Source organism: Schistocerca gregaria, chromosome 3 (genome assembly GCF_023897955.1).
Source record: "Schistocerca gregaria isolate iqSchGreg1 chromosome 3, iqSchGreg1.2, whole genome shotgun sequence".
Classification (NCBI taxonomy): domain Eukaryota; kingdom Metazoa; phylum Arthropoda; class Insecta; order Orthoptera; family Acrididae; genus Schistocerca; species Schistocerca gregaria.
Genome location: NC_064922.1, coordinates 680,479,119 through 680,493,364, shown reverse-complemented (window position 1 = coordinate 680,493,364; position 14,246 = coordinate 680,479,119). Strand labels below are relative to the sequence as shown.

At 41.0% G+C, this 14,246-nt stretch overlaps 1 protein-coding gene across 2 annotated transcripts in view; it reads right to left on the bottom strand.

Annotated features, from left to right (window-relative positions):
• The window catches only part of LOC126354004 (intermembrane lipid transfer protein VPS13D), a 488,122-nt gene that overhangs the window by 315,390 nt on the left and 158,486 nt on the right, over positions 1–14,246 (bottom strand). For both annotated transcript variants that reach the window (XM_050003313.1, XM_050003314.1), the window contains exon 24: positions 7,587–7,723. In XM_050003313.1, the coding sequence (XP_049859270.1) occupies positions 7,587–7,723 (137 nt within the window). The remainder of the gene's footprint in view (positions 1–7,586; positions 7,724–14,246) is intronic.

Below are 14,246 nucleotides of genomic sequence, written 5' to 3'. Positions count from 1 at the left end.
ACAGCATAACCAGCATCACAAGTGCCCTGGGCAGTCATATGCAGTCTGGATCATCCTTTGCAGGGCCTCTCGTCAAGTGTTGTTTAGGGTGTCCGAAATGCCACATCATATATATTCACTAATTCTGGACTTGATTGTCAGGCTAGTTCCTAATCACAACATTCAGATTAGGGCATTGACCTTGTGTGGTCCTTTTTTAAGTGATGTCAAGGGACATCCTTTCTGATAATTGGCTGATGGCTCAACTGGATGTGCATGGTAAACAGCCACTGGTGCCCCACTGAATAACCAAGGCAGCTAGCCTCTTGCCAAGTCACTGTGGACTGCTGCTGTTGATGAAGTCAGTGCAGTGGCATCACAGCACTTTCCGTCCTCGTCCATGCCGAGCTCAGCAGGCTCACACCACTTGTGACATCATCATTCGGGTCCTCGGCATCATTCTCCTTTCAGTCTTTGGCAAGCCAGCTGTCTGGTCCCAACTGTCATTTGGTGCATGTTCATCATGACTGCCAGCGTGTGGAGGCCATGTGTGGGATATGGTGGGGAACAGGTCAACTGGCAACAGTTTGTGACAGTGGACGGGCTGTGAGTCAGTCATCTGATGCCCCGGTGTTTTCACTGGACTTCCGGGTTGCATTCAACGCCCTGCATGTGTCACCCCAATGTACTTTGCTGGTGTTGGTAGTGGATGGGCAGCCAGTGAAATTTCGTGCAGACACAGGAGCGACAGTCAGCCTAATTAACTAAGATACAATCAGGCTCTTGGGGTGCCTAGAGTTGCAGTGACCGCTTCGTCAGCTTATGTCTTACATTAAACTACGCGCTCCTTTGTGTGAGCAATTCTCTGTATCCACATGTTATGTGACTTATCTTGTTAGTGGCCAACTAACCATGGGTGCAAAATACTTTTGGGCTTGTTGGATTTTCTGTTTTTGGTTTCCAGATAGTTGACAGAGTGCATTCAGTGTCTCAATCCACCCCTTTTCACAATTTGAAGCCATTATAGAGCTCCTACAGGAGCTGCCTGAGAACATCTTGGTCCGAGCAGAAAATTTTGAGGCCACTGTCAATACGCAAATTTTGTCATCTCCCACCATTTCCTTCGCCACATACATCTTGGTAAAAGCTGAGTTACAGTGTTGGCAGGATCAGGGTTTGTCTCCCCTATTTCACAAGTATGTAGACCAGCTCTTTGGTGGTGATTCAGTCAGTTTTCCAACACCACCTGGAGAATGGCCCTTGTTCCAAGCTGGAGAACTGGAGTTTTTTCCCTGAAGGTTTTTTTTTCATGTGCTTACTAAAGATTATTCTATCCTCATGAATAATGACATCAGGACCACTGTCAACCTACCAGTGTCCAAAAACCTGAAGGAGGTCCAGTCTTTTTGTGTAAGATTTCGTAATATGCTCAGTTCATTCTCATTCCATGCCCATATGCCAGCCTCTCAACTACCTTCACCAGTAGTGCATTACGTTTGTATGGTATGCGGATTGTCAAAGGGCTTTTCAGTCTCTCAGGCAGTGTTTGTGCTCTGCTTCCTGTCTGGCTTCCTTTACACTGGGAAAACCTTTAACCCTGGCCTGTGATGCTTCCCAGAATGGCATTGGTGCTGTCTTGTCCCACCAGAACCCAGATGGCATCGAACAGCTCATTGCATACGCATCACAAGTGCTAGCTATTATCTTTGGGGTTAAAAAGTTCTGTCTTCTTGTATGGGGTGAAATTACACATCACTTAAAACATACCATTGGTTTGCTTATTTGGCCCTCGTTACAAGCGGCCAGATAGGAGCGTCCACCAGTTAGAGTGGTGGGCCCTCTTTCTCAGTAACTATTGTTATGACATTCGTTTCTGCTCCACTGCGCAGCATGCCAATGCGGATGCCGTATGGCAGCTACCAAGGGAGCCTGATCTGGAATTCGATTGCCAGGAGGTTCTTGTGTTCACTTTGGATGATGCCTTGCAGTAAACTTTCTTGGACTTTCCATTGCTGGCACATGAAGCCATGAACTCCACGGCCGGTGACCAGTTCTTCTGGAAAATCGCTTTGGCAGTCCAGTTGAGTTGGTCGGAGATCATCTATTCAGGTGCAGATAAGGCATGGTGTACATTTTTCCTCCTATGTGATTGGCTCAGTGTCGTCCAGGGGTTCTCATGCTTGCTGTGGACACGAAATGTGGTCTTGTGATCATTCGCCTGGCTTTGTGTTCTCACATACTCCAGCTGCTGCATGCATCACACTTGAATATGACTCATATGAAGGCATTGGCACAATGACATGTCTACTGGCTGGCGATCGATTTTGACTTTGAAGACCTGGTGCATTCTTGCAGGACTTGTGCCACAGAACCAGGCTGCATCACCATGCCAATTCTCTCTTTGGCTGGCTTTGGGGCACCCTTGAGACAGGGTGTACATTGATTTCACTGGTCCTTTTTGCATACCACTTGGTGGTTGGTGGTTAATGCAATTTCCCATATGTAGCCAAGTTGTCCTCCATGTTGCTGATAGCCACAGTTAGTGTATTCTTGATAGGCTCCCAGGACCCTGATATCTGACAACAATCGCCAGTTTGTGCCACTGGCGATTGAGGACTTTTGTGCTCATAATGATACTGAATATGTGACTAATGCAGTATTTCACCAGGTTTCTAACTCAGAGTTGGAGCAATTCAAGCATACATTTAAGATTCGAACAAAGAAGTCTGTGTCTGCTGCTTAGTGTGGCAATGCACTGTCAAGTTTTTTAGGCTACATACTAGGATCGTGCCTGTCAACAGGAATAGTCTGGTGGAAAGTAATCACGGATGTGTGGGGTCCCCTGTCAAGTTTTTTAGGCTACATACTAGGATCGTGCCTGTCAACAGGAATAGTATGGTGGAAAGTAATCACGGATGTGTGGGGTCCCCTGTATTTGCTGGACTCTTGAGTCTCATCCCACAGACAACTGTGGCCCATCATGTTTTCCTCTGAGGGCTGCCATTTACGTCCAGTCCTTCAGCCAGTGGCAGAAGGGGCTGTTAGGTATCATGGTGAGCCAAAAAGTTCAGAAGCTGTTTGTGGTGGATGTTGGTAGAGAGTGGCCGACCTCATGCAAATCAGCTATGCCCACACCCAGTTGGGACATCACCACCGCAGTCTGCTGGTCTGCCAGGCAGTCGGTTCAGTCACAATGTTGTTCTGGGCAAGGGCTTCCACTTGCAGCACGGTGCTTCACCAATGCCGCCCACTCCCTTACTCTGCTTTCACCTGCAGCAGTGGCCCCCAGTGAAGCATGCATCCGCGACTGGTGACGTATACAATAAACGCTGTTACTCTCACTGATCTCTATTTGGATTTTATATACTTCACTGGCATATTACGTTTGTCATTATTCATCCCTTCTTCCCAATATTAATAAAAAGTACCCTTCGCCAATGTCCACCAAGGAGAAACTTTCTCAGATCGCTATTAAATTTTACTTTGGATGACATCAGATATTTCATATAACTGGGTAAGTTGCAGCACAGTGCTCCCTTTTTTGTGACAAAGACAATTTTAATGTGGAGTAATAAATGTCATTCTTCCTTCTGGTACTGTAATAAAGTATTTCATTATTCCTTTTGAACTGTAGTGGATTATTTACAGCAAACGTCATGAAGGAATAGATACACTGTGAATCAGTGGTCAGACTGCCAAATTTCTTAAACAGATGACTAAAAGATGATCATGGGTGAGCATCACATATTATCCTTACAGCACGTTTTTGCTCAGAGACTTACTTTCTTAAAAATGAGTTACCTCAGAGCATTATTCCGCATGATATTACTGAATGAAAGTATGCAAAATATGTCAGCTTACTGATTTTTTTCTCCCCATGATTTGCAATGATTCTAAGAGCAAATGTGGCAAACTAGGTCATTTTAGGAGGTCCCAAATGTCTTTTTTCCCTAATTTAGAATCTCATCAACATGGAACCCTAAGAATTTTGATGTTTCCACACTATTTATTATTTCTCCACCATATGTTACACTTATGATTTGTGTAGTACCTCTAGATGTGCAAAACTGAATATTTGCAGAAAACCAGTCAACAATACTTTTAGAACTTTGCTTGTCAGTTCTTCTGTTTCTGTACATATGATTGGACTGATCACAATACTAGTGTCATCTGCAAAAAGAACTAATTCTGCTTGTTGTATACTAGACAGAAGAATGTTTACATGTACGAGGAACAGTGGTGGACCTTGGGGAACCCCACAAATGATTTCTCTCCAGTCAGAATTATGTCACTGCACTATATTGCTTGAATTACTGCGTACAACTTTCTGCACTCTTTCAGTTACATATGATGATATTCATTGGTTGGCTATACCATAATCCCATAAAACATCATTTTATCTAGGATAATACTGTGATTCACACTGTCAAATACCTTAAAGAAGTTGCAAAAAGTACCAAACAACACTGTTTCACTACTTAATGCTTGTAAAATCTGGAGAGTGAATGTGTTTTCAGGGTTTTACAGAAAGGTACAGCCAAACTTTCAGGTAACATTCCTCACACACAAAGAAAGAAAATAGGTTATGTGGACATGTGCCCAGAAACTCTTACTTTCCATATTAGAGCTCATTTTATTACTTCTCTTCAAATCACATTAATCATGGAATGGAAACACACAGCAACAGAACGTACCAGCATGACTTCAAACACTTTGTTACAGGAAATGTTCAAAATGTCCTCCGTTAGCGAGGATACATGCATCCACCCTCCGCCACATGGAATGCCTGATGCGCTGATGCAGCCCTGGAGAATGGCGTATTGTATCACAGCCATCCACAATTCGAGCACGAAGAGTCTCTACATTTGGTACCGGGGTTGCGTAGACAAGAGCTTTCAAATGCTCCCATAAATGAAAGTCAAGAGGATTGAGGTCAGGAGAGCATGGAGACCATGGAATTGGTCCGCCTCTACCAATCTATCGGTCACCGAATCTGTTGTTGAGAAGCATACGAACACTTCGACTGAAATGTGCAGGAGCTCAAATGGCTCTGAGCACTATGGGACTCAACTGCTGTGGTCATCAGTCCCCTAGAACTTAGAACTACTTAAACCTAACTAACCTAAGGACATCACACACATCCATGCCCGAGGCAGGATTCGAACCTGCGATCGTAGCAGTCGCACGGTTCCGGACTGCGCGCCTAGAACTGTGAGACCACCGCGGCCGGCAATGTGCAGGAGCTCCATCGTGCATAAACCACATGTTGTGTCGTGCTTGTAAAGGCACATGTTCTAGCAGCAAAGGTAGAGTATCCTGTATGCAATCATGATAGCGTGCTCCATTGAGCGTGGATGGAACGAAACTAAAATGAGCTCTAACATGGAAATTAAGCGTTTCTGGACACATGTCCACATAACATCTTTTCTTTATTTGTATGTGAGGAATGTTTCCTGAAAGTTTCGTCGTACCTTTTTTGTAACATCCTGTATAGCATTCTCAATGGAGCAACCATATTGAAATCCAAACTGTGATTCACTAAGGATACTATTATTGCTAAAGTGAGATTCTATTCCAAAATACACTATCTTCTCAATTTTTTTTAAAAAATGATGTCAGCAGTGAATCAAGTCAGTAGTTATTGACATCTCTCTTACCACTTTTCTTGAAGAAGGGTTTAACAATGGCATATTTCAGTCTCTCTGGAAAAATGCCTTGAATCATTGATGCATTACTTGTTTCACGTAAGACTGGGCTTATTAAATGGGAACAAATTTTTAGTACTCCATTGGAAACACCATCCAAACCAGAAGAGCTTTTAATTTTTGAGAGGATGAATAATTTTCTTAATTTCAGAAGGAGAAGTTTGATACATTCACATGACTGAATGTCATGAAAGTTACATTTTCAACATACACCTATTATTTTGCTCTTGAGCTGTTTGTCCCTATGCTTTCTACTATATTTAAGAAATGATTGTCAAATGCATTTGCTACCTGCGACGCATTATTTATAGCCCATCCATTCAGCTCGATAGCGATTTTGTCTTGTTCTGTGGCTGGTTGTCCTGCCTCTCGTTTCACTACATTCCACAGAATTCTGTTGTTGGAAGTACTGATTTCTGATATTATGTGCATGTTCTTTGATTTTCTAATAAAATTACTTAGTAATTCTTGCCAAAAGATAGATTTAAAAAAAATGGTTCAAATGGCTCTGAGCACTATGGGACTTAACAGCTTTGGTCGTCAGTCCCCTAGAACTTAGAACTACTTTAACCTAACTAACCTAAGGACATCACACACATCCATGCCCGAGGCAGGATTTGAACCTGCGACCATAGCAGTCGCGCGGTTCCGGACAGTGCGCCTAGAACTGAGAGACCAACGAGGCCGGCAGATAGATTTCCCTTTTCCTTTAACAAGATTCTTTAATTCCTCTAGTGAACCATGGCTCTTTACATGGCTGTTTAGTGTCCTTTCTGATTAGCTTATGGGGAAAGCTATTTTTAAATAATGACATGAATTTATCAAGGAATGGATAAAATTTTATGTTAGCATATGGTTCATTATAAATTACATCCAATGTCATCACCTGTAAACTATTCTTAAAAACATTTGTCCTGGAATCATTAATTATTCTAGATTATTTCCACAGAGGGGTATCCATACTATGAAGTGCTATGTTATTTATCCGATTAGTGCATCATGATCAGAGAGAGTATTTGTTACTGGATAAACAGTTATTTTCTTACTCTGAGCTTCATTATAGAAACCATTATCAATTAGAGTCATACTGTCTTTATCCACCCAGGTTGTAAAATTAATTACTGAGACGAATATGTAGGTTCCGAATAAGGTTTCCAGATCATTTTTACTGTCAGAAACTTTTAGAAAATCCCTACTGAAGTCACCAAAGATGATTAACTGCTTGCTGCTGTCTGACAGATAGCACAGTAAGGTATCTCAATTCCTCATAAATAGTTCAAAATTTCCCAATATGGATCTAGATACAGTTACAATTAAAAGCAAACTATTTTTCAGCATTAATTCACAAGCACACATTCCTATGTTCTAATCACTACAAAATCTTCTTCTCTCAATGTTTTTGAACTTGTGCTCTGTCTTAATGTATGTAACAACTCCTCCTTTCCCTATGTTATTTCTGCATGAGTAAGCTGCAATAGTGTAATCTTTTACATGCAACGTATCTAACCCTGTTGTTATGTGGTACTCAGACAGACGAAGCATGTGCATCTTTTCAGTGCTCTCTAAATTTTCCAAACGCACACTGAACATTCTATTCACCAAAAAATTTCCCTTTAAAAATAGCCAAAAACTGTCTTATTTTTCAAATGGTTCAAATGGCTCTGAGCACTATGCGACTTAACTTCTGAGGTCATCAGTCGCCTAGAACTTAGAACTAATTAAACCTAAGGACATCACACACATCCATGCCCGAGGCAGGATTCGAACCTGCGACCGTAGCGGTCGCTCGGCTCCAGGCTGTAGTGCCTAGAACCGCACGGCCACTCCGGCTGGCCTCTTATTTTTCATTACAGTTAATTAAAATTAGCTACATTGTGTATATATGCACTTTTGGCAATATACCTGTATGTTGGTTTCATAACGATGAGATCTATCAAACTGAACACTGAAGTCTCTTATAGATAAATCTACTAGGCCTTGTTCTCCTCTTCCAAAATCACCTTTCAACTCTGCTATGAATACTGGAAGATCAAAGGACACTGCAAGAAAAAGAAGAAATACCCATGACATTAATGAAGAGCTATAGATCACATTTTTATTCAACCAAGCAGTATTAATAAGAAATGTGTGTGTGTGTGTGCGCGCGTAAACCAAATTAATGATTTCCATACAATTTTCTTTATAAATATACTACATATTTTCGTCATTTTCATTCAGCTCAAGCACAGTGCGAAAGATATTTCAGTACAACTACAACTACATTTTGCACAAATTAATTTTGAACTCTTGATGAACAGAGACAGTGCTTTATCTCAGTTATCCCTATTGAATATGGTATCCTCCTGCCTTTCTCTATTCTGAGAACTGACTCACAGAGCTACCTAGTGTAGCCACAGTCTTGTGTTTATCTTCACCCCACATAATGATTTTCCCATATGCATTTAAATTACTCTGTCTTTTAGGGATTCCTGGTGCTATTACATTTCTTTTTGATCATCATTACTGTTGTATGCAGTGAATATATCATATTTACACTGTGCTACAAAATTATAGGATCAAAACCCCATAATTATCTTCCATTGTAACACGTAAGTTTGAAATTTGGCTAAAACATACCTACTAACTTCCTCTCTTCCTCTGCTATAATGCAAAAGTGTGTCACCCTGAGATGCCCCCATGGGATTCAGCAATCCAAACAGCAAGGTGTCAATGCACATAAAAAAAAAAGGGTAAGGTGAGTTGATGATGTCACACTGGCACCAAAATTCTGCCCAAAGCCACCACGGATGCTTCACATGATGGGAAGGTCGTCACAGCCTACCCTCTTTTCACCCCTTCTTATGACATCTTTGTGGTGAAGGTCAGAACCATGACACCCGACATTGAAATAGCACAGTTTTCTTATGGGTGGCCGAGGAAAACATTTCAGGCAGACCATCACTCAGAACTGACTCAGGCTCTGGCATAAAAGGCTTCATTGGGACCATGCCTTCCCTTGGGACATTGATCCCTGTACTTTTTGCAGTCTAACACGACAGTTTGCAGTGCAATGAGCAACAGGACGATGTTGACAATGTTTGACATTGTTCCTATCCCCCTGAGCATTTCGACCTTACTCTAAGGACATTGTGGGGCCACAACCACATTGCACATGAAATGACCCTTTTGGAGTGTAGTGTGACCATGATTTTTGCTCTGGTATACAGAGTTGAACAACTAGGGACCATTCAATGAAATTGAATGTGAGCTGAAGCAGTAATGAGTGCTTATACTTTTTCAGACCCCATTTCGAGCCCTCCTGCGGCGCCATCCAAGGAGATGCAACATTAACATGTGCGCGAATAAAATTACAAAGCTTCCCTCAAGACCCCACATTTTGTCAACACCCTCGATGTCTCCCGCGCACCTTTATTGATCACTTGTGCCTGTCAGAAACTTCAACACCAAATCAGCCTTGTGGCTGCTCTAGCATGTAAGGGTGAAGGCAACCCCTTCAACAAGCCTTAGGTAGGGTTTGCCTAGTTGTATTAGTATGTAAGATACCATAATAAGTGTATATGTTGCCATTTCTTGGTATCAAATATGAATACTTATTATATTTTATTCCAAACACAAATTTGACAATTTTGAGTCTGTTTTATCAATTTTTGCTATAGCGTATGAAGAACATTTGGCTCAATTATTTACTCGATTATGTCATGAATTGATTATGAGAACCAATTTTACATATTAACAGAATGGGCTCTTTTACAATTTCCTTAAAGCGTTTTATAAAAATTTGTTGCTTTACAATCGCTATGGTTTAAGATTTGGATTATACTTCCTGTATAGATAATGGTTTTTTAAATCTCTTTTTTTCCAATAAGCATATTAGCAATTACTTGGTACTGTATATTCATGCCTTTGCTGTACACAAAATGGTTCAAACCGTGATATTACAGTGCCACCTGGTGGGTGTATGAAACAGTAGTTGTGTTTACTGTGCATCTATGTCTAGTCAGCTGTTGTGCAAGTATGACCATTTGTATTCGGTGCATTATATATGTACTGAAACCTAAACTTCGTCCGAACAGGCCTTGGAAGGCCCAACAGTACTGACCAGCCGTAATGTCAACTCAGCTCACAGGATATGGAGGGGCATGTAGTCAGCACACTGCTCTCCCGGGCGTATGTCAGTTTAAGAGACCGGTGCCACTACTTCTCAGGAACAGGTGTTACCTCTGCGGCAAGGCTGTTGGCTTTGTATCTGTACATATTGTTTACTTTAAATCTGACACGTTGATATCCAGTGATTTTCATGACCTTCACATGCATATTTCCTTAAAGCGTTTTATAAAAATTTGTTGCTTTACAATCGCTATGGTTTAAGATTTGGATTATACTTCCTGTATAGATAATGGTTTTTTAAATCTCTTTTTTTCCAATAAGCATATTAGCAATTACTTGGTACTGTATATTCATGCCTTTGCTGTACACAAAATGGTTCAAACCGTGATATTACAGTGCCACCTGGTGGGTGTATGAAACAGTAGTTGTGTTTACTGTGCATCTATGTCTAGTCAGCTGTTGTGCAAGTATGACCATTTGTATTCGGTGCATTATATATGTACTGAAACCTAAACTTCGTCCGAACAGGCCTTGGAAGGCCCAACAGTACTGACCAGCCGTAATGTCAACTCAGCTCACAGGATATGGAGGGGCATGTAGTCAGCACACTGCTCTCCCGGCCGTATGTCAGTTTAAGAGACCGGTGCCACTACTTCTCAGGAACAGGTGTTACCTCTGCGGCAAGGCTGTTGGCTTTGTATCTGTACATATTGTTTACTTTAAATCTGACACGTTGATATCCAGTGATTTTCATGACCTTCACATGCATATTCATGATGTGCAATGATACATAATACTGAGGGAGGAGATTATGTGAATTTGTAGAGCATAAGGTATATTACTTTTCCAAGTGTCATCATAATCATCTTTTCAGCCTTTTCCCATGTCATGTGGGGTTAGCATTGCTTTGCTGGATTCTTCTCTTCCATAAATGCCTATCCAAAGCTGCTTCTCTGAGCGATCCTTTCTCCTGTAGGTCCCCTGCTACCTTATCTTTCCATCTCAGTTTCAGTCTTCCTCTTCCCCTTAATCCTTTGATTTCTATGTCTTCAACTCTTCTCCCCACGTAGTATTCCCCTCTTCTCTGCACATGTCCATACCACGTTACCCTATTTTCTTGGATCTTCTACCCTACGGGCCACACTTTCACTGTTCCCCTGATGTACTCATTCCTTAGTTTATCCTTTCGTGTCACTCCACTCATCCACATTAACATTCTCATTTCCGCCACTTCCATCTACACATATACTCTGTTTTCACCCTGATAATTCTCATTTCCCTTTCCTTTAGCGCTTTTCTCCACTGTTCAAGCTTGTCTTGAAGTGCCTCCTGGATGGGTTCACAGATTACAACACCATTGACAAACATCATGCTCCAAGATGCCTCTTTTCTCACATCTTTGACTACTACATCCACGACACGGTTAAAGAGATATAGATATGGGCTGAGAGCAGATCCCTGATGTAGTCCTACTCTCACTGGAAATGCCTTTGTTGCACCTGCACTGCAGGTATCATTGCACCTTCATACATGTCTTCTACCACCTTCAAATACTTTTCTGGCAGGCATTTACTTCTCAGACATCTCCATATCTATTGCTCCGATACTCTGTCATATGCCTTCTCAAGATCGATAAGGGCCATATGCATTTCGGCTAGTACTTCTCTGTGACTCTCTATCAGTTGCCTTAGTGCAAATATTGCGTCAGTTGTTCCTCTTCCCAGCATAAATCCAAACTGTTCTTCACATACCTCGGTTTCTAGATGCAACCTCTTCTCAATTATCCTTTCCCAGATCTTCACTGTGAGGGACATTAGTTTTATCCCTCTATAACTGCCACAATTTTTTTATATCCCTTTCCCATTATATACGAGAATCAGTTTACTGCTTCTCCATGCATGTGGCATTCCTTCTCCCAGTCTTTTCCATGCTTCTATTGAGATTTGGTCTGCCCCTAGGCCCTTCACATTTTTCATTTTCTTCATGGCATGTTCGACTTATTCCCTACTTATACTTTGGATCATTCCTTCATGTACATCACCATCAAAGTACTCCCACCATCTATTCAGGATTTCCTCAAGGTCGTGTACTACTACACCTGATTCATCCTTTATCTGCCTCATTGATGTTATGTTCTTGGTCACCTTATCTCTTTGCTTTAGCAATCTGTTGGAGTTGCCTGCCATCCTGTCTTCTTCCCAGCTTTTCATACGCCTCTTCCATCACCTCAGCCTTTGCTTTTGCCACTGCTCTTTATGCCATCTTTTTTGCGGTCTTGTAGGGTTCCCTATCCTTTTGTCTTCCTGTTAAGTCCCATTGTTTTTTGCATCTTTCTTCACCTTTATCACTTCCTGAACCTCCTCATTCCACCACCATGCCTCCTTATCTTCTGGTGCTCCCTACTCCAGAACACTTACTTTGAGAAGTATCCATCATTGTTTTGGTTTTGCACCAGATTTGTGAACTCATTACCCTGTAACTTGGTTCTATCCCTCACAGATCCAAAGATGGCAACATACCCTTAGTGAAACCGGTTATCGAAATAAATGCTTTACTCGCAGTGTTGGCATTTTGGAGTTTTAATTCTGAGTCTATTACACTGTAGACTGCCTCCATCTTGGCACAATGTCAGTAACATATAATACATACGTCACCTAAGTTATAAAAACAGCAGAAAGAATGAGAACAGAAATCATTCCCTAAATGAAGATAGATGTCACAACTAATGTATAAATAAAGGTAAAGTATCAGACCAGAGAGAAAATTTTCTGGCAGCTATATCTGAGCATGTAGTTATCTCTACAGAAGAACAAGAAATTTATCAATAACAAATAAAGTAACAAACACCGGAAGAATACTGGAACAGCAGGCCTTATATTGTATATGTTCATATAAGAAACTAATAACTAGGCAGAGGAAAGAAGATCAATGTTATAAGATAGGGAGTTAAGAAACACACATTTGGAATCACAGGGTAGTTGTTACTGTTAAAATTTAAGATGGGATGTGGCCAACTTTGGGTAGGTATATTGGTGAGTAAAGGGCAGGCGGCTCCCACGGAAAGGAAGGGCTAGACATAAGTCTGGTGAACTCATGGAAGGAATGGTCCTGTACTGTGTCTTATATACAGAGATGATGAGAGGGAGAAACACACTGATGAAATTAAGGAAGTATTTGTACTGTATCTGCCCATGGAACAAGATGTAAGGGCACCTCTTACACAGGTATGAAGCTGTACAATGTTTGTCAGTCACACTGTTGAAGTGTTCTCCAAAATAGTTGAAATGTAACAGACGTGGAAACTTGTATTATTTTCAGTTCTACGTCTAAGCTAAAAGCTTTGTCCTTTCTATCTGTAGCATTGTCAATTGTGCATCGCGCAGTTATAAATGTTAAAGACAGGTCAAAATTAATATTCTGAAGATTTTGTAATTATCAAATTGGGTGGGAACAGAAAAATAATATTGGAAAACACCTCAAATCAAAGACAGACTCGGTTCACCAGCAGAAAAATTCTGTGACTTCTCAACAGAAACATTCACTTGCTAAAAGCTTAAACAAAGCCAAAAGAAGCAAAGACTATTTCGGGAAAAAAACTGTTGATCACTCAAAACATTTTACATGCATGTGAACTGCAGCAATGAGAGGTTAATCTTAGTTTTTGACCGAGATTCCTTGAATATATTACTTTGCAAGATCACAGAAGCCTTTCAATTTCCAGGCACACACTTTACTACCAGACTACTAGGCCCAGCTGTAAAGTAAGAGGGGTGTTTTTTTAAGTAAGTACCATTTTGAAATAAAAATACACAAGTAGACTTTTCTAAGCAATTATATTTTTACATAAAAGCCTGTACTTTAATACACTTTCCTATATAATTCCCACCAATATTAAGGCGCTTACTGTATCATACAAACAGCTTTAAATGACATCCACTCGGAAACCTGCCACCTGTGCCTAACTTTCAATAATTAAGAATGTTCTTTAACAACTGCATAAAACACAATTTCTAATACTTGAAGAAACTCATCAAATGATGTCAAAATCGTAAAACGTCTTATCTCTCACACATTTTCACCAACTTTCCATTACAAATTATCAGTAATGACTTTGTTCTTCACTACCACAACTTTCACGCAACTGTTTAACAATGACTTAAAAAATACAGCATACATCACGAGAAGGTGGCCAACGGTGACATATCATACCCAACTCAAAGGCTGCTTATAAAAGTATATACAGCCAACTGTAGAACAAATATGATTTTCTGTGGAAAATCTAACACTTCTAATTTCTAACCCTCCTCCAGCCTGCTAACTAAGTTGTAGTTCGCACTTTGCTGCTACAGACTTGAAATATTGAAGGACACATAACATATTGCAAATATATGTGCAGTCTGGTTGGTGGATGGCGAGAGGGGGGCAGGGGGGAGAGTTGGGGGGGGGGGGGGGGGG